At 37.7% G+C, this 21208-nt stretch overlaps 2 protein-coding genes and 1 long non-coding RNA gene across 10 annotated transcripts; 2 read left to right on the top strand and 1 right to left on the bottom strand.

Moving 5' to 3' along the window:
* Positions 1–1436: 1436 nt before the first annotated feature.
* On the top strand, positions 1437–3339 carry LOC129726401 (DNA repair protein RAD51 homolog 3). Its single transcript, XM_055683036.1, has 5 exons — positions 1437–1759; positions 2306–2412; positions 2485–2675; positions 2728–2859; positions 2995–3339. Exons 1-5 carry the CDS (start codon positions 1596–1598, stop codon positions 3235–3237), a joined length of 837 nt encoding a protein of 278 aa, XP_055539011.1. The 5' UTR covers positions 1437–1595; the 3' UTR covers positions 3238–3339.
* LOC129726400 (annexin B9) lies at positions 3243–20223 on the bottom strand. Of its 8 annotated transcripts, XM_055683032.1 has the most exons (7): positions 19975–20189; positions 18162–18207; positions 8833–9315; positions 8545–8770; positions 8303–8484; positions 4004–4080; positions 3574–3848 (listed from the first exon to the last, which is right to left on the bottom strand). In XM_055683032.1, exons 2-6 carry the CDS (start codon positions 18189–18191, stop codon positions 4027–4029), a joined length of 975 nt encoding a protein of 324 aa, XP_055539007.1. In that variant the 5' UTR covers positions 18192–18207; positions 19975–20189; the 3' UTR covers positions 3574–3848; positions 4004–4026. The 8 variants fall into 8 exon arrangements, with proteins under 8 accessions (XP_055539008.1, XP_055539007.1, XP_055539010.1 ...); XM_055683033.1 differs by lacking the exons at positions 3574–3848; positions 4004–4080 and adding an exon at positions 3243–3411; XM_055683035.1 differs by lacking the exon at positions 4004–4080.
* LOC129726402 (uncharacterized) lies at positions 17470–20801 on the top strand. Its single transcript, XR_008728326.1, has 3 exons — positions 17470–18077; positions 19567–19627; positions 19716–20801. It is a non-coding gene; the product is annotated as an uncharacterized LOC129726402 (long non-coding RNA).
* Positions 20802–21208: the final 407 nt, after the last annotated feature.

Below are 21208 nucleotides of genomic sequence, written 5' to 3'. Positions count from 1 at the left end.
TGCTTCTAGAAAATAAAGCAACATCCATCACTCTGAAACTTCTATCCTGCGAAGCGAAATTGAGTAAAGAAAGAATTAAGGGGTTATATTCCTTTTTGGTCGAGAAAAATGAGGGAAGTTTGAATTTATTTTTATGCGCATAGCACCATTTTCATTGCATCAACGTGGTATTTTTCTGAAAGTACAGTTTATCAACAACAAGAAAATACGTTTGATTTTGGGGTATACCAATTATTACTGGAGTAATGGCCGTTTCCCCGAAACGCTATTTTTTTTGCAGAGGCTTGCGGTGATCCTGATAGAGACTCAGCGGATCAACCGAAATCAAAATACTCATATTATTTTATTAGTTTAGAAGTGTGCCGGGTCCTTGAACGATCGCTTTTATGAGTATTTTGTTTTCAGTGCAAACGGGAACGTTTTTCCCAAAAAATTCACGTTTTGAGATAATCGCGTGTAAAGTTTCAAGTTTAGCTTATGCGGCCGTGGCGAGGCGCGTTGCAAATCGCTTTACCTTTCTTCCTATTGCTCAGATCTTTATGAAAATTTGTGGAAATGTTCTCAAGATGTTGTATTTGAAGATAATGCAAGAAAAATTTTACCGGTTTTTTGAAAACTTAAAAGATATATAACCCCTTAATACTTTTCTTCAAAAATTCTTTCCAACAAAAAACAAGATCTGAGAAAAAATATGAATACTGCAGATTTCTTTATAATAATAACCAGCCATAAAACCTTTCACATCCTTTCCGCTCCTTTTATATCTACACCGAAACACGAACAAAATTGATAATGAAGCACTCGTTATTTTGACAGTTCAGTTTTTCGGAATCTCGGTAAGATTCGTTCGACGAAATCGCGGTTATTGTACATGCAAAGAAAAATCGGAAGCGACGAGTCACTCGTCTGACAGGGATTTTCCAGCGAATTCAACAACAACAACACTTGATTCAACATAAAATGTCCCGAAATGTGCCACTGTAATATTTTCTAATAGTTTTGAATGTATTCTAGTCGCAAAACTATGTCAATTTAATCAAAGAACAATAAAACTGCATTTTACTGTGCGAGAAATAATCATACAAAATGACATCGCTGGAAATCTTCGCGTCGCTGGACTCACCAGCGAATTGCAGAGTAGTGCTGCAGCGACAATAAATGATGTCAAAGTTCCGAGATTAGGTATTTTAGTTTCCTGAACTCGGAAATTTTTCAGTTTCAAAGATTTTCACACCTTCGTTTTCCGATTTCTCAGTATTTTTTTACGGAACAACGGTAAACCACAGAGGTAAACTAAATTGTTTCCAAGTAGTTCGGTATTTTACTTTACCGAAAGAACAAAAATAAATCGGCCGTGTAATATGTAAAATATACTGAATGGATTTTTTAAATTATTTTCAGTGTGGCAGGGACGACTAACGCAGCCAATGAATGTCTTTTTGTAACAAAGTTTGTTATTGTTGTTGAATGAGTGCGTTGTACTTTTCAAACATATCGTTGCTGCAAATTTTAACTGCTTTTGTATTATTATATTAGAAATTTCAACCAAATGATTGTAAACAATTTTAAATCTTGTTGTAATATTAATTTTACAAATGTTGTCCAAATCTTGTCTGGATCTTTGGAAAGAAGAGAGTCAACAACTGGGTATTGTTACTTTTTGCAAAGATTTGGATCTGGCCCTTGGTGGCAGCGGAGTACCCATTGGGCAAATCACCGAGTTCTGTGGACCTCCCGGTAGCGGAAAGACACAACTTTGGTAAGTTTTTAAAATTAAAACAAACTGCTAAACCAAATCTCAAGAAAAAAAAACATTAATTCCATGCATACAAAATATTAAGAATTTAAACATAGTTGAACATAGTCAGAGCATCAAAATTATGCCGCTGATCAACAAAAAAGTTAGAAAAACTCAAATAACGTGTTTGGTTTAACCGTTATACTTCACAGCTAAATCAAACACAAACTGTAAATATGTATCAACAGTTGACAGTTGACATGACAAAGTTTAAAAAATAATAGGTACATAAAAGCTTTTCTTATAAATTTTATGATAAAAAGATATCAGGCGAAATGTCTGATAACTTTAATTAGTTGATGAATCAACATTCTCTTAACAATATATATCTTACAGTAGCTTATTCGCAAGAGTTATATAACTCTCCGAAAAATCAAGCTCTTGTTACTGTTCTAACCGTTGTATTAAAGTTTTCCAATCTTTATACGATTCAAAATACAAACGAGGATTTCTGAAATCAGTTTAATCAACCGAAGTTTTGTTTGTACATTTTACATCAACTTCAAGCATTCAACTGTCGGTAAGCACTCAAATACCACCAGAATTAGGGGGTCTAGGAGGCAAAACGATGTACTTCGATACAAATTTCGGATTCACTCCCCAGAGGCTGGAAGGTTAGTTTTATTATCGTTTCCGTGTAAATGATATATTTTTTCCACATCTCTCACATTTCTTTCAACTTCCAGAAATGGCAACTGGATGCGTTCAACATTGTCGGAAGCTAGTAGATTTGCATAGGAAGGGTTTGGCTTACGCCGTCAAGGATTTCACAGTTGACCGATTGCTAGAAGGTGTATATTATAAACATGTTCAACAATGCCCAGAACTGTTGAATGGAATTGACTCTTTGGAACTATTGTTAAAATCGAAAGAGAAAGTAAATAACGTGTGCTTCTAAGTAATACTTGGTTTAAAAAAAATACTTCCAGGTGAAACTTATCGTACTAGATTCAATATCGTACCTTATCAGAAACAATATAGAAAACACAATGGAAAGGATCAGGATAGGGTACACAATTTTAACCAAACTGCATGCATTATCTAATCAGTATAAATGTGCTGTGAGTAAAATTTGGAGTTTCTTAAAATAACTAATGAAGGATGATTTTTCTATGTTTTCCTTTCTAAAGGAGAAACGTCATAGAACTGATCACTGATGTTTGGTATTTATAAAAGTAAAGAGACTTTATTTTTAGGTGATAATAACAAATGATGTGACGACTAGGTTCAATCCAAATGACCCTAATAGTAGTATGGTAGTACCAGCGCTTGGGGAAAGCCACAGTCATAGAATCAATCAAAGAGTTATTCTTGGTCCTTCCAGCAACGATGAACCGGGAACTATTGTAGCTTCCATTGGTAAAAGTTTGCTTCGACCTTCAGCAACCGTTAAGTTTCAAGTTACCGAGGCTGGAATTAGGAGGTTTCGAAAGAAGTAATGCCCTTATGTTACAAATAACCGTTGAATTGTGATTTTATTCGATGAACAACAAATACTTTGCTTATTTATTTTATGAAATAAATTTCGATTTTAACAAGAACTTGGTGGGTTAATTATATTAGAACGAAGCAATCGTAACCAAAACGTCTCGGTAGTCACCGCTCAAATCATCCTAAAAAAAGAAACGTTATACGTTCGTGAGTTTTGAACCATCACAGCATGGTGTAAGACGTGCCAATTGATTATGTGAACAACTAAAGCCCAACGCGGTACTGGGAAAACTAGACCAAAAGCGAATAAGGGATGTCATCATCAATGCCAAAATCTGAGAATATAGAACTGATGAATGTGGGGAACTTTCTTCACTTGTGTTAAGTTGTGCTACATTTTTAAAGCAAGTGCAACCATATCTTTGCTTGCCATTCAGATCTTAAATCCCTTTTTTTTGTAAATAAAACATTTAGAAAAACAACAAGAAACGAAACAAATGAATATGAATCTCTATATACTATGCTTTTTGCTTCCATAGGGTGGTTAATCCATAGCTCACAAGACTTAGTAGGAGGCCAGTTCGGCGAGCAGATCGCCCAAATCGCTTCCCAAGTCATCCTATAGGGGAAGTGGGAGAACAAAGCGAATTATTGTTAAATAACAGTAGTTGCCTATCGCTGGTTTGTTAAACAAAAGCTACCAAGCCCAAAATTATATTATTTTATTCACGAGAGTGGCGGAAAACTGCTGTACGAGTTTTGAGGTAATCTAACCTTCTCAGTAGAAAATTTCAACATTAGTAGGAGGCCAGTGTTGCCAACAGGTCACCCAGATCACCGTCACAATCCTCCTGGGAAAGAAACAGAAGGAATGAGAGGTGCTTATTAACCAATTGTTTAAACTGTAATCGCAGATTTTCAGAAACGATATCTTACGGGTAGAGATGTTTCTATGTTAAAAGATCTGTTCAGCAGATTGTTATAATTGCTTGGAATTTTTAAATTGATTCTAAAACTCTATTAAAGTATGCGTGCAAAACTGCTAATAACGTAATAATAAAGTTTGAAAAACAAAATTTTTTTTTTGGAAAAAAATCATAGCTGCTGTACACTTGAAATTATTCCATACATAAAGAATATTTTCTTAAAAATGCACTAATTAGTAATACATATTAATTGGTATACATATTTATTAGACAAGAGTATATATATAATTTCAATTTCACGCAAGTGGAATGGTATAGTGGATGGTATGTTATAAAATATTTTAAAACATTAAATGCAATCTAGCCAATGTATAACTTCTGTAACTGTGAAAATTCTATTGGGAACTTTAATAGGCTGCCAAATGGTACAGAAGCAGCGAATTTTCGCCTTCAAGGTCCTCCTGTGGAGATTCCAAAATGTAAAGACGATCCAGTATTTTTAGCAGGAAATAATAGAGAAAAAACCGTTCGGTAAATATTGCATTTTTGAATTGATTTAATTTTAACAATTTTAGTTGAAAATGTGCTTCTGAAAACAAGTTCTACATACAAAAAGGGATGATTGCGGATTAGGCCATTATATGATATGCGATCGATAAGTGGTTAGTCACATAAAAAATAAAAAAGCTATTAAAAATATAGAAACTGAAAATGCGTATTGCTTTATAAAATTTTATTTTTATTCTCTTGTGTTAACATTAAGTAGAACCAAAACAAATTGACGTATATGCTAAGTCTGAGTTCAAAATATCTCCGCTTACGTAGTAAGTTTCTTCTGAACAGTGTGAACATTTCGAGTGTAAGGCATTTTTTTATTTAAGGCTGTTTTGACTGAAAACAATCGTGAGGTGGTGATGTTGGTGCAACATAAGATAGTAAAAACTGCCCATTCGTTGCAAGTGAGAACATAAATCATCGCAAACGATCCATAAATCATAGTTTTTTAACGATTCACACATATCCGGAGATGGCCAACAGAGCACGTTTGTAATCGCCCGATGTGTCGCCCTGGAAGAAGTGTCAGTTTTTGATAATAACATTTGTATTTACATGACTTGGTGTGCGTTCTAGGAACGACAGTAAAAAAGCTAAGCTAAACCATTTATCTACAAGGTAATGTGTTCCCGAAAAATTGTTAAAAACATTTGAATCAAGCAATGAATCATGAATTTCTATTTTTTTTATCAAGACTTTACAGTCTAGTATGAATTTATGTCGTGTTCAACATTGAAGTGTAAATATTTAAGCATCAATAGAGTAGAGAGAACCAGCATAAATAAAAAATTGGCAATAACCAAGCATGGAAAAGTTCACTCAATAGCAATATTTCATGCAAATGTGTTCTTTGATTTATCAGTTATCGTTCATCTATTTCCACTCGCGTACAAGTTTTCCATAGAAACGCTGCTGATTGTTTTTCGCTTCTAAGAGTTCCGAATACCATAGAAGGAGACTAACAGATTCAAACACGATAGTATTTATTGTATCCAAGTTCACTTGCATTCAAAATTATCACGAGAAGCTTTAAGATATTATCGCCAGTGATACAAAATTATGAATCCAAATGAACGTTAGATTGCGTTCAATTGTTTGCTTGCCGGAGCAAATAGGTATCATCAATGCTTACGGAAATTGTAGCATGGTGCATAAGCATCTGATACTTGAAATCACCAAGAATCATCGTGGTATATCACGGTGAAAGCACGACGTGGAGTAGCCGAATTACGCCTACAAGCAACCAACATTTGAAAGAATCATTGCGATCGCTTGAGTGCAATGGTTTACGATTCTTTCGTGAAACACTCGCTATATGTTGCTCGCTCCGCCCAAAGCAGGCAATACTGAAACAAAATCATCAAAGAAAGCTACCATATATTTCTTTGCTCTAAGTTGTCGCTTGCAAGCTTGAGAATGTGTAACTTTTAATAGCGATGGTTTGCTAGGATTGAAAGCTTATAAATAGCACGTTCAGAAATGATACCCGAATGATTGTTATTCGATACGAGTTTTTCCATCCTTGGCAATAACAATTGGCACAAATAGATTAAAAAGTGAGATAAATTGCTTGTGCAGCGCAACTGAATGCAAAAATTCTTAATCTGAGTTTTTTTCAACATGAATAATAATAGAAATAGAGAATAAAAGCATCTTAGTTCTTGTTTGATGTTTTCTAGTAGATTAACATCTTATAAGGCATGACAAATGATAATCACATCGAATGACATCTTGATAACTGGCATGACAATATTAAATTATGTAATGAAATTACCCTCGTGCATGTCTTTGCGGCTTTTCATTCTACCCCATGAGGCGTTAAACGAATTTTCATACATGCCTTTTAAATTTTAATCATTCGCTGGAACGTTTCCAAATAAAAGATGCCTTCTACAAAACAAATTTCTATACATAAGTTTCAGAAATTAAATCTTCTATCAACAAAGTGTTCAGAAGCTTGCCTTCGGGACAAAGCCTCTCAAATGTCCTACGGGTGGGCCTTGTAATTCAAATTGATCCAGTCAATGCAGAGATATATGAAAGTTTACACATGCTTCGTGGATAGAGTTTAGTTGTTACCCCCAAAAATTGCGTTTTAGTTTGGTATGCCACGGTTACCGCGGTAAATGGGTTTAAACAGGGAACCATTTTTTTTTATATACTCATTCTGCAATTCAGAGATATTTGAAGGTCTCCTCAGTATCCTTTTATCCTAAAAAGACGAGATATCTATTCTGAGGAATATTACCCATAGATATTTCACGGCTCGTTTATTATGTAGGTGCTTCAGTTTTAAAACATTTTTTGAAACCAACTAAGTTAACTTCCTAAAAGTCGTAGTTTTGCAGATTACCCAGAGCATCTGTTATCTAAAAGTCTTGTTGCCTTTTGAAATATATATAATAATATGTAAAATTTACATGACGAACTGATACGAAATTTAAATTTTCTTCGCACGAAATTGTTCATGTATCCTATTGTGTCTCGAGTTTTTTTTTGCAGCAGACCTGGTCAAGTACTTATATTATGACAAAACCTAGGTTTTGAAATCGAAAACTGGATGCTAGTTTTCATTTGGTTGGTGTTTTGTTCTTAACTCACAAGCACGCTAATGGAGTAAATCTTCTTTATTAACAACTTGTAGGATTCAAAACCTGATAAACTTATGAATATTCAAAGCTATTATGAATAGCTTGTTTCGTTTGTTCTGCAAATGAACCCCACATAAGCATTTAAGATTGGCTATGTATAAATGGAGCCATTATTTTGCATAATTTTGTATTTTTTATGGGGACTTAATATTTTTTATCAGCTTTATCAGCAAATAAGTAGATTGTATTGCTGACTGTGAAACTTCAGACTAGATAGTTTCTGACAATTCGTAATTTATTACATTAAAGTTCATTAAAATGTAATTTAACTCATTCTCCACGGTTGATATAGCATGAATCACCTGGTATCTACGCTTCGATTACAGTTTAACAATCAAATTTGAAGTTGTGGAACAGTTTAATGAGGCTTGTGATTGTTCTTATAATTGATGAATAATGCGTGTTTGACAGTCATTTTTGAAGTGAGTCAAATGAGTTATTTTAGAGAATTCAAATAGTTGTGCTCTAATCTATTAAACAAAATTTAGTTACACATTGGCAAGAAGGTATCTCATCGTTAACTTTTGCTATAACATTCTACAACATCTGAAAGTCGCTAAACTGTGAGCATGCAACTATGAATGATCCTAAATGTATGATAAATAAGCTACTCCCTAGCACGCAAGAAGCACCATAGAAACCCATATCTAAGTTGTTCATTATCATTCACATAATCAACAGTCCGTTATGATGTGTGTGTTTTCAAAGTGCAAAATATTGTATGTATAGAAAAAGTGTAGATATGTGTGAGAAAAATACTTGATAACAGATGTTGGTTAAACCGACTAGGCACCAAAGCCACAGTCCGGTACACGAGTGAAAGATATTAGATAGGATTAGACACTACCCCAGCCGAAATGAGCCAAAATTTTGTTTTGCCAAAAATATTTACCGGTGGCTTTAAAACTGAAAAAAAAAACAACAACAAAGCGGATATTTACCTTAATCCACGACTCCAGTGACTTTCCGTACATCTCCTGGAAAGCTTCCTTGATATCGCCCAAATCAATTTCCGAGCGGCTAACGATAATACGAATCAGTGTCTTATCGTTGGTTCCCAGACCGGCCATCGAATGATGCAATCGTTTGGCAAAGTACTCAACTTTCGATCGGACGCAACGGACTGAAACAAAACATAACTATGAGCTATGCGCGAGCATCAGTCATCAGCTTATATACTCACCAATGGCCTTGAAACCCTCCTCGACAGCACCGCTGAATTCGCGCTTGATGGCATCCTCGATCGAATGTCCAGCGAGATTTTCGTACGCTTGGAAAACAGCACGTAGCTGCTGGTACGATCTGGTGACCAAAATCTGATTGAAAATCGACTCATCCGTTCCCCATTGGCCTTCACCGGCTTCAAACAATTCTTGGGCATCAGCGCCAGCCGCACCTTCATCAACACCCTATAACAAAAGTTTGAAGTTCAAGAATGTGTCTGTCATCGCAAAAAAAGGTGAATACTTACAGTATTTTCATCGCGATTACCCTGAACCAGGGAGACACACAAACGCTTGAATGCTCCACTGGTATCACCCTTCAGATCGGATTCCAGCGAGACACCATACAGTTGCTCGTAGAATTCGGCAATCGTCTTAATACCATAGTTCGACAGAGTACACAAGATCTCGATGATGGCTTCCTCGTCAGTACCGATACCGGAAATAGCATCGTGCAGTTCCTTGGCGTAGAACTGCGGCAACGGGGTCATCAAAGCCAAAATAACATCTTCAAACTTGCCTCCCAACTCTGATTTCAGATCGCTGATCAGATCCTTGCCGTAGGATGTCTTGAACGCTTGTGCAATTTCCAAGCGCTGGACAATTCCACGACGAGCCAAAATTTCGATGATGGCTTTTTCATCGGTTCCGAAGCCCTTCATGGCCTTGCGTAAAGTTGCGGCATCCTCGGTAGCGTCGAATGGATCGGCCGGGTACACCGTTGGGGTACACTAAAGAACGTGATATGGAAACAATTAGATTGAACCGTTCATTATTCAGCATGTGTCATTAGGGTAAATAGTTTAAGGTGTGTCATGGTCATTAGTCTTGTCCTCGATTAGTCGAAGTAACTTGTTCCTAGCATTTGTCACCACTCACCGGTATCACAACATACTCATCTTCAATCGGTTTCTCTTCCTCCTCTTCATATTCGTCCTCTGAGTCTGACATTCGGCCTATCGAGTCAAACTTGTCGTACAAATAAATTCTCGACCCACAGTGACGGGGCCCACGCAGTAGCCCGCGTGTTCTCTGCATTAGTTGTCCACATGAATTATTCAGCACCTTTCACAGTGGGAAAGCGTGAATTTGGAGCACAAATTATTTTTACGTTACTATCTCGCGTCTCTTTTCTACCTTCTACGCCCTATGTTTGGCACAACCCATGCCATGCAGCATTCTCTTAGGCCTACAGGAGTGGTAAACTACTACATAATACTGAACATAACTTTACGAAATAGAGTAAACAATTTCAGGTCATCACCTTTTCCGATCACATTCACCAGGGTTTTTTGACTGGTTGACGGATTATGTGGGCCACACCTACTCACGGATAACAACATTATTGGCCCGTACCGATTCCGGCCGCGACGAAGGGCGAAATTTTTTCTCAAGTCACTTACAACTAACGCGAGCGAAGTGGAATGGTAGTAATGACTTCGTTTGTGAACGTTGAGTAATTTGTGGAAATTCAGTACGCGCAAAGGAAAAGAGTGGGAAAACTAATCAATACAACTGTGAGATTGAATTTCTCTCCTACAGGTGTTTCGAAAGGAAATAAATACCGATAACGACTTTTGAGTAACTTGCCATGCCAATGGTCATGGAAATGTAAGCAACTTGAGAGATTAGTCAAAATTGCAAATAAGTTTTCAAATATCACTAAAGAAGACAGTAGGTTAACGAAAGAAAATTTATTCGATTTGTTGATAGTGTGTCTAGTAAAAAAAATCCCAACCTTTACTATTTTTTTCGGAGATTTAATTTTTTTAATTGATCGGCGGGCTGCCAAGCAGAACCAAGTGCCAAAAACATTATTTCGAATAATCGGCGTTCAAAGTTTAACCACCCCACATGTTTTCTGGAAGCTGCTGCTTTCGTTTTTGCATGAAAGATAGATGATTAATTTTTACACCCACTGGTGTTAATTAATGAGAAAGACGATGAGATTTATACCACCTTTTGTATAAGTTTTGTTTTTCCTTAAGTCAAATTTTACTCAATTTATGGTGAAAATGGTTGTGGCTAACAAAATATTATTGCAAAGCTCATGAATAGGGACACAAAAATACCAAATATTACTAAAATCCTTCACGTTGTTGTGAATATTTTTACAAAAGTCTGAGGATCTATAGAAATGATTGGCTATCTCATAATTTTCTTCAATGAAAAATAATGTTCAATGACGAAAAAGTGGGTGTTCAACAATTAGTGGGCCGGAGAACATATGATTAGCATCATATATAACGAACTCAATCCACGCAGCTTCGAAATCGCAGCACAGAGATCCTTCTACCAAAGCTGTGGCGCCACCAACGAGCTAGGGAGGCTGCGAGGATGTGTAAGTTGAGAATTAAGGGCCGGTTTTTCAACTGCAGCATCATCAACGTGCACTACCCAACCGAAGAAAGAAGAGACGGCAGTGTTCTATGCGTAGCTGGGGCAGGTGTATGAAAGCTGTCCGCAACGGGACGGTAAGATCGTCATCGGTGATATGAATACTCAGATAGGACGGGAGGTAATGTACCTATCGATGATCGGGCCGAATAGCCTGCACGCCGCATCAAATGCTAACGGCTAACGATGTGTAAACTTCTTCCGCAAAACATCCACAAAGCCACCTGAAGATCACCTGACATACAAATGGAGAACCAAATCGACCACGATCTAATCGACTGTTAGTTCTTCTCATACATCACCAAAGTTCGCACCTAGTGCCTAGTGACGGTGCGAAACACGCGTCAAAGTCGCCCATCGCCACCAAACATCGGGCAACTACGGGACACCATAGTTGCACGGGAGTACGCGCGGCAGCTGAAAGCAGCATTACCAACGGAAGAGCAGCTTGGCTCAGCTACTCTTGAAGATGGCTGGAGGGACATTCGATCAGTCATAGATAGTACTGCTGTAGTTGGTGGTGATGTAATCGAGGTGGTCGACGAATTCGTTGAAGAAACGAACAGGTTGTCATGATGCCAAGCCATTCAAACTCTGCCTGAGGCAATGTGACTGCAAAAAGCACGAATGGTCTTGGGTAATTGAAAAAGGGAGATGGAAGTAGGACTGTCACAACCAAAAAAGCACTGAATTGTTATGAACATTTACTTTTCTGGCTCGACAGCAAGCTCTGAGTCGAACGTTGATGAGTTACAGAGCCTCTGATCCAGACGCATGATGTCACACGGCTCCGCAGTGCTCGCTCGTTGACTGTTCCAGAGTTTATTTGTTTCGTCAATCATATGTAGACTGGTTACATTAATGTCTTAACTATACATTAATATAAAACAAATTAGTTTTGTGTCCTCAGCCTCAAGGACTTGAAATACTGTTTCAGTTTATACCGGGACATCGTAAAGTCAATGGTTTCGCAGTGTTGATTATAAGAATTCATCATACCATTTTTTTGCGTATTCCGTACGATGATGGTTAAGAGCAAACAAGCTACGTTGTCGAAGTTGTCGAATGGGTACATAAAAGTTTAATTAAGAAAGTAGTATTGCTGAGTCAACGTGCTGCGAAACGATATCATTCACAAATGAAGCCATCGCGTACTCTCGCCGTTCTTTCAATGTTTGAATGTCGACCAACATGCAGCGAGCTTCATATGGCAGAAGACGATGTGAGGTCCAACCTAGCTTACGAAGAGCATAGAGTAGAAATTTGTTTTTGTCCTTATTCTATTTTTTCTTCATGTACGGCGGGACGAGGAGACCACACAATGTTACAATATTCCAGTGTCAACCTCACATAGACAATATTCAAAGTTTTGATAGTGTATGGGTCTTGAAAATTGTAGCAGAAGCGTTTGATAAACCCTAACATATTGTTTGCCTTGTGTATGATAGTGGTCAATGAAATTAAATTTAGAATCTAAGATTTTTTTAAAATATAATAATATAATATAATGATATATATCGTCGGCATATATTAGAACTTTAATATTTTTGAGACTTATATTAACTGGGCACTCTCTTGAGCTCATAAAGTCACCAGGACCGGATGCCATCCTATCTTTGTGCAAAAATCGGACGGAGTCATCATGTTCGACCTCAGTAGCCTTATTAGAGCCAGCTTTACTCATATATCATATCTCGGTCAGTTGGCGGAACAATTCTTTAGCAGTGTTTATATCAAAGACGGGCTAAAGAAACAAAGCCTCCAGACCTACAAGTCTGATTACAACTCTTCTCTAGTTGATGAAAAAAATTACGTACAACCGAGTTTCTGAAGGTATAATGACATTATCAACAAGGTAAATCTACTGAAACTGTTTTGTATTGCCAAGCGACAAAGATCGAGAAGTCATTGAAATGTAAAGAGACAGTGATGTGCAGTTTTCTTGATATTGAGAGAGCTTTCGATAACACCTCCTTTGCATCAATTTACACGGCTCTACAAAATAAAGTACTCGACAATACAACAATGAGCGGGATCCAAGTCTGTCGCAGTGGAGGTAGTGAAAGGGTGTCTTCAGGAAGGAACTCTCTCTTCACTGTTATGGTCACTAGTGGTAGACGTTCTCCTAACCAAGCTATCGGAGCTAGGCTACAAAGTCATTCGTTATGCTGATAACATAGTCCTCATTGTTCGGGGAAAATGTGGTGTAACTCTATCTAGCCGTATGCAAACGGCTCTTAACACCCCTTCTCAGTGGTGCTGTTTTATTTGCAAAATATCTCCCTATGAGCAACGATGTGCAAAACGGGTCCCAACAGTCTGGAAAGTACAATAAATTTCCCATTGATTGTTGGCTATCCGATCGTTCCGAACTGTTTTACAAGATTGTACGGTGGAAATGAAATTAGAAATAGGGTAGGGAACGGCTTAAGCAGTAGCGCCTATTTTAAGCAATTGAAGAAAACAGGCCTCAAACTTCTGCATTTTGATCAATATCGACAATTTCAATGATGGATGATTGTTTAGCTGTCTTACAAATATAAGAAATACCGTTGATCACCAAGAAATCTGTGAACAATTGCAATTGAAATAAATCGACCTATATTGCAGCCATTCAGGAGCCACTTCGGGTGCTGCAAAAAAACGGCTGCAAAACAGATGGAAACTGCTTAAAATAGGTTCGGGGTGATTGGAATAGTGTCCCTCGATTGGTACCTTTGATTGATGATTATTAAAGTTTGCTAACTTAGTTTTACAATCTGAAAACAATTTCTGACAGAGAAAACGATAGCGAACAGATTGATATACTACTGTTTGAGTTTCACCCAACGCATTTCGAGTATTTCGTCTGAATACACATGTTTTTTTGGCTTCCCTGCAATATGTTTTACCTCGATTGAGAAATTAGTTGTATCTTTGGTGAGTCTTGCAAATCAATCAAAAAGTGAATGAATTTCTCTTCAAAATTAAACTTGTTGAATAAAAATCGGATCAAAACTGAGGGAGTAACAGGTGTTTGAAGTTAAACTAAAAATTGTGATTTCAAACATGGAAATTATTTACAGTTTAAGAATCTTCGTTACAATTACAGTTCACAATTATTTACAGTTTGAGAATCTTCGGAAAAATGCAAAACATCAAAAATATTGACATGAAAAATCGAGGGTTTTTCCGGCCTCCGACCACTGTGCGGTTCTTAGAAAAGAGCGAAAGAACGAACGGCTCACGAAAAAAAGCCACGGTTCTTTGAGCGCAAACTGATGGGTTTGGGCGAACCCGAAGTTTACCGAGAAAACACGAACTGTCAACGGTCGTGAATCATTGTGAACCATGAGCCGTTCATATGAGTTGGTTCAGAACGGTGAGTGAGCGGTTCAGCTCTTGCAGAAGAGCCGTTTCGCCCATCCCAAACTTCAGCTATCTGGGCTTGCATAGTTGTAGGAAATTTTCCTGGGAAAAACTCTTCTGAAGACCGTAAGGCGCTACGATGCTTGTAGAAACAGCTATTCACCCCAAACTGATTGAATGTCTGACGGACGGCTCACCATTGAATTTTACTAACAATACTGCTGCAGCATGCTGCTGTTGCAAATTCAACCATGTGATAAGAAATGATATCGCTTAAATTTATCCTGGAGGCTTCCCCAAAGACTATGAGCAAAAATCACACTTTGAAAATTAATTCCACGCGAAATTATTTCTCATACTTAAGCAAGTCTGTAATAGCAGCATGCTGTAGCAGTGTTGCTGGAAAATTTCAATTGTGACCCGTCCGTCAGACATTCAATTAGTTTGGGGTGAATAGCTGTTTCTACAAGCATCGTAGCGCCTTACGGTCTTCAGAAGAGTTTTTCCCAGAAAAATTTCCTACGAATATCATGTATCGATATATATTTAGGACCTAACTGGGAGTTTCTAGAGAATAAGTTTTGAAAAAGTGAATTTTCCCATATAAAATCGTATGGAAACTTTAAAAATCGGGCGCGAATCGGGCGTTTCACCGATCGATCTGAAAAGTTACACAGTTGTTATGGGACCCACAAGGAACACGAAAAGTGCATGAAAGCTAACATTTATTTTTTTGTCCCACCCTAGTGGCCAACCGTCTTTCAAGCAGAGATAGTTACGCTATATACCTACATCTATAATACCATATGTTTAAAGCGCAGCGCAGCAGTCTGCCACATGTGTTTCCAAACTAGCCTGGGAGTGCATTGCAACACTCAGGAAGCTTTTCCGTCTCAACAAAGTTCTTGCTACTTTGGGTACCCGGTGAACATGCTGATGGCTTAGTAAGACAAGAATTTGCTCAGCAATTCATTGGACCTGAACCATTCCTGAGTACCTCCACATTCGCCATAACAACGTGTGTTACTTGGGACTTAGTTCAACTCATAGTGAACTACGCATCATCACGGGACTTCTCACTGGACACTGTCCTGCTCGGGCAGGATGGATGGATCAGGGGGAAGACGGACCCTACGCAGACTGCAAAGCTGACGAACTTAATCATGGATAGAGTGGAATGGAGACGACTCTTACGTACAGTAAAGGCCCACACCACGGTCACATCAATTTGAAAACTTTCCCTCTGATGTTTCTCATAAATGTTACGCACACTTCGCATGGTTCTGCGCTTTTATTCTATGGTTTTCTTAGCTTTTGGATAAGCAGTTCTATACATATACATTGTTTTGATTAATAATGTTGAATTAATCTTAGCTTATTCACCATATCAGCGGACTCGGTCAAGCGCGTTATTGTTTGCTCTGATAGGGGACAATTTACTAATTTACCAGAGAATTATTAAATTTTTGCGTTCGGTTTGCGACTGTTGTATGAGGTTCAGCTTGCGAGCAAAATGCCGTATTAGGGAACGCGAGTGAAACTTGGCTGGTGACAGCTGGCTAACGAACAAGTCGAGAATCTGTTCAGACGAGGTACTCGTCCAAAATCTGCAATCTCAAATTGGTCAGGCGAGTTACCTCGCTGCTCACCTGGTCTGCCGGATGCCCAGATACCGTAAAGAATCCTATCATGCGCGAGTTTGTATATTGAAGATTGACACTTGTGGATGATTCAGAGGATTTCTCGGTCTCCAATAGAGCAAACTATCAAACTAATTTTCTTTAAATCCCTTTCTCAATTGACTCATAGCCACTTAAGGTTACCGAATCGTATATTTGTAATCTTGCAGCTACCAAGGTGTTAGATACCCTGACAATGAAAGGAGCCAGCGGTTATCTTAAACGGGTTTTGCTGTTTTTGTTGAATATTAGTCAACATTTGAATTATCATGAAGATAATTAAATTTTAACACTTTTAATTTTATCATTTCTGCTAAGTTCAATTGCCACCTATATTTATGCAACACTACTATCTGTACCTGTAACAATTATGTCAAAAGAAGATCTGTTGGGTTGCTACCGCCCGGCCTTGAACTAGGTGTCAGTAGTGAGACAGTGTTTAGCTCTGCATCCGCGGCGACACCTCAACTGCGCAGTAAATTGCGATAAAATTTATACTGGCCAACGCGAAACCAAACTCGCGCTCATGAACCATGGAAGATTTTGGAATCAAACCTGTACATAGGTTTCCCATGATTTTGATTTGTTTCGTCAGTTTCAAAAAACGGTTCTCGGTTCTTTAATGCCACAACGTGCAACATCAATTATCATTTCTTCCTGGTGATGGTATATTTTATCGCATGTTCGCCCCATTCGCAGTTGACCGGGTCCCATCGATTGAGTGGATCAGGCTAAAACAGTTCTAGTCGTGCCAGTATGATTTATGAACGAATGGAATCTTACTCTTTTGGATATTATTTATTGCATTTTAGTTGGAATGAGTCAATCATTTAATCATTGTAAAACGAGTGAAATCCCTACCAATCGGACCCCATCATACCCCTCGGGTAGGATATTTGCTTTCGTGTTGGCGTCGACAAGACTAGACACAGCCGCCTCTAACTGTCTGCGTTTGGTATAGAACATATACACTTGAAATGGAGAAGCATGCTGAGCTAGAGGAGCGTCCCTGCCGTGAAGGTCTTCTACTAGTTTTGTTTTTGACGATTTTGTATGTTTACTAGGTTTACATAATTTTGTTTCATCAGTTGATACATAATTTTAAACATGACATCATCAGTTGACTCTTCGCTCGAAATTAAAAATTTCTTATCAAAGATTAATCAAATAACTCAAGTATTTACATAATGATATTTGCCTCTCTACTAATAATATATGGACGGAAAGATTTCTACTGATTTTGTAACTTTTTATTTTCTCAGTGCCTCTTACTCTGCATTCAATTCAGTGTGAATAATTTAATGTGGTATAGTTTACTGCAGCAAGTAGCTACCCTGAAAGCTTAAACTGAAGATTGATAAATAAGAGCTTTGCTTCAATCACCATTTCGCGTAACTGCACTAACATGTGTTTTTAATTAGTGCAACAACGAAGTGCCTAAAAAATTAAATCTTATGATAGAACACAATACTGTATGGTTTCACCGCAGAGTTTTACTCTTGATTCCAGTAAATAATTCTAGTTTGGTGTACCTCAACTGCTTTTAAGTAAGCTTCCTGCTTGGTGAACACAGCTCATAAAATTAACAATTGTGAAATATTCCACCGAACATAACATTCCAGTCCACACAACTAGTGCAGGAAATAAAGCTACCTTGGTGATTTGATCACCATTTATTAAGTAAAAATGCTTAGCAATCCGACCGATTGAATCATCTCATTCGCTCCGTTCTGTGCTGTGTCAAATAAACAGTTTCCTAGTCGGTGTGTTAAAACTGTTTCAATAATAGTGCTAGTCGGATACAGTCATCGGCTGTCATGTGACCATGAAAATACCTACGATTCCAAGATAATCTACGGTGTGACGTGTCGTAATTTGATGCTTATTTGTGTGCCCATCATCACAGATAGCTAAATACTACTATGCTTTTCTAACTACTAGAGTGCAGTGTTTAAACCGCGTCCGTCAGTACTGCATGTCGGTGTGGTTCTGGCCCCCTTCATGGGGTATTGTTCTCAAGTCTGTGAGATGAATATGGCGTGTCTCTACACTCTCGAGGCTATGCTGAGGTTTGTGTGTTGTATATGTTTTGGTGGATTGTTTGATTAAATTATTATATGTTTCTGCTTCCATGAATAAATAATACTACTTACTTGGAATGGGTAGTACTGCGATGAACTCATGATTGATTTTATTTATCTGAAAAGAGTAGATAAAAAGGTACAATAGAAGGTGTACCTCAAATAGATTATATGATGAAAATTGACTAGACAAAAAGTTTGGTTAGAAGTGCGTCAGTTTGACGTAGAATAACTGCTCGGCGGGTTCGTCGCCTTCTACGTTAGTTTACGGGAAAACTCATTTAAGTTTCTGAAAAAGTTAGCTAGGGGCACGGCTCCGAAATTCACAAGATTGTTTAAAAAACTTTTATTTTTCCCAACTTGAGCATCACGGCCAAACCTGTGTTTACCAGTGTTTTTCGTTCTAAAAGTTTGCTCATATTTATATGAGGAAAACTTATTGAGTAATAGCATGATGCTTCAGCTGGGTTCTTTGTGGGTATGGAATGACGTCGGTATTTCGCCATCTTTCAAGAAATATGCTGATTCAAAGCATCGTTAGCAAAATGTAATCTTCATCGTTGAGAGTTGAAATTGTTTTTAAGAAAACGACATGCTGAGTTGGTTACACCCAACTATTTTAAACAGAATGTTGATATGTAAGTTTATTACCAGAAGAACTCTAAAATGGTCACTCATTTCGTCAGACACTAACTAAGTGTGCGTCATTTACGAGTGATGAAGGTGAATCATGGACTATAGTTTCGTAATGAACTATGGAACTCCAGAATGTGAATCCTCAAATCAAACTGATGAAGTAACGCTTTCTCTAGTGAAATGGTGAGAATTGAAACCAAAAAGGATCCACCTTCATGATTCGTTATCCTGAACTAAAGACAATATACTCAATTCAGGTAATTGAATATGTTATTATTCAATTGCATATTGATTTCATGCTGAAGAAAGCATGCGCGCATTTGTAAAACTGTTCTTTTTTTAGTACAGTGGAATGATAGTGTTAAGATCATTATGTTTATGACTTGAAATGAACAACTTTACAAGCAGCAAAGTTTGAAGTAACTGTAAAATATATGCGAAAATTGAACAATCATAACCGTTAGCAAGTGTTACATACTTCTTGTACCTTCCCTATTACTAGAACACGTCCATTGTTAATAAAGTCGTTAAATAAATGATAATGTAGTACAATTTGTCAGTATCAAATTTGTGAAAAATGTACGTAAACACTTCTGCTCGAAGCACAGAGAAAAGCCGAGCAAAGTAAAATTGTTCAGCAAACAAACCGGCCACCAGCTTTCTCTTACATGCGATTTCGATTACGTGTCACCCGGTCCAATCAGGTGTCAGCAACTGTGAGGGTCACAACAGCTTGTGTTACAAAATAGCTGAAATCACCGTTAAATTTAGCTGTGCACTTTGCATACTTGTATAATTGTACACTAGCGTAATCTTCGTTTTATTGTTTTGATTTTCGCAGTTGCAGTTCACGGTTGATCTACTTAGTCCATATTGGATTTCGTGACCTACATCAAGCCGAGGTTAGTGTGTTATTTGGATATCACCAGTATCGGTGCTAACGTTGCAGTTCCAGTTTCCGAATATTTATTTTCTTAAATCTAATTTTAGCGATTTTGTTAACTGTAACTCATTTCTTGCCTGACTTGAACAACTTGCCGAGACAACGCCCAAGCGCAAAAACATGAACAAATTGGTCGTGCGCTATCTTGACGCGACTTCACGTACCATACTTTGATCTTACAGTCAGCACATCACCGGCTTCGCAAATACTTAATAGTACCAGCAGTGGGCAACAGATCGACAGATGAATTATATTTCCTACATCGTAAAAGATACAAATCGAAAAACTCAAGATAAATGAAATCACCTCTCTTCTCTGGATCTACCACACACTAAACCGATGAATACTGTTCAGAATTGAAAAATCACGCACCGCAACGGCTAACAATCCACGGCTTGTACGTTCAAAATGTGGGATGAGGATGTGAATAATTTTTCTGTTCTCACCGTTTGCTGCTTCGATGTACACTCGCGTCAAACTACGATGCGATCGATACGAGAGTTGAGCTGAAACTGACGCGGTATTTGTTCCGGCCTGAGAGCTCGTAGCTTCCTTACCGAGGTTAGTGTGGCTGTTTTTCGCTACTAATCAGTATCACTGTGGGCTGAACTTCTAGTATTATATCCTGTATCTGAGAATAATAATATCGCAAATCAGCCAACAAATGCACGAATTCTGAACCATTTGAAACCTAACGATTTTTCGTGACTTTAAATTTTTCGGATCACATTACGTTTTGGCCCATTGTTGCATTCCATCACGACCAACACCGATCCACAAGCGGCAACTCGGCAGTGATGACGTTATACTATTTGGTGGTAGCAAAAACCGGCATTCGGCTGTACTCAGGAACGCATGACAACTCATGGTATAATTTCTGCTTGCACCAACTTTTTCTCGTATCTTCACCTATATCTCATGCTGAATAAGACCTTCGGCCTCAAACTTGTTTGCGATTGGTTGTCGTTCTGGCATCATCATTGCGTCGCAGCAAATACATGCAACTGCTGGATACCGGCAAAATGACGCATAGTATATAGAATGGTTCTATGATGGAGTTTTGAATGTTATTCTTTGAAGGACAAGTACGGGTAGTATAGTACTATAGTTTTACTAATTGAACATTAAGTATATAATATTGCAATCAAAATCATTTGAAGCATATGGTATTACTATAAAAAAGTGTGCCTAATAAGTCCACCTACAGCAATATTACGAATTTTAATGCAAGAACACATTTGATTTGATGACGTTCAATTAGTTCATAGAATAAATGACTCATGTTGGACCATGCATGGGCTGATCTTATTCATCTTTTATTGCAGCAGTATTTTGTACCATTTCCTACTTGAGAATATCGGTACTTCAGTTGCTTTTAATTACTCATCATAACTTATTCATGTGTCCTGTTTAGAGCAAGGCAGCGAACAACTTGGTAAATTTTGCTTTACCATTTTACCCAAGAAACATTTTTTGGCTGAATAAGTTTTGGAGAACTAAATCAGCTACTTGTTAAATTCGGCTTCCTACATCCTACATA

The sequence above is a fragment of the Wyeomyia smithii genome, chromosome 3 (genome assembly GCF_029784165.1).
Source record: "Wyeomyia smithii strain HCP4-BCI-WySm-NY-G18 chromosome 3, ASM2978416v1, whole genome shotgun sequence".
NCBI lineage: Eukaryota > Metazoa > Arthropoda > Insecta > Diptera > Culicidae > Wyeomyia > Wyeomyia smithii.
The sequence above is the reverse complement of the archived record's forward strand: the minus strand, read 5'-3'. Positions and strand labels throughout refer to the sequence as shown.

Excerpts from the sequence above, each read along its gene's own strand:
- LOC129726401 (XM_055683036.1), top strand. The coding sequence starts at position 1,596 with ATGTTGTCCAAATCTTGTCTGGATCTTTGGAAAGAAGAGAGTCAACAA. Across the intron at positions 1,760-2,305 it reads AGCGGAAAGACACAACTTTG|CATTCAACTGTCGGTAAGCA; the intron begins GTAAGTTTTTAA and ends ATCAACTTCAAG. Across the intron at positions 2,676-2,727 it reads TGTTAAAATCGAAAGAGAAA|GTGAAACTTATCGTACTAGA; the intron begins GTAAATAACGTG and ends AAATACTTCCAG.
- LOC129726400 (XM_055683029.1), bottom strand. The coding sequence starts at position 18,191 with ATGAGTTCATCGCAGTACTACCCATTCCAA. Across the intron at positions 9,316-18,161 it reads CGCAGTACTACCCATTCCAA|TGTACCCCAACGGTGTACCC; the intron begins GTAAGTAGTATT and ends CACGTTCTTTAG. Across the intron at positions 5,224-8,302 it reads CACTGGAGTCGTGGATTAAG|GGCGACACATCGGGCGATTA; the intron begins GTAAATATCCGC and ends CACTTCTTCCAG.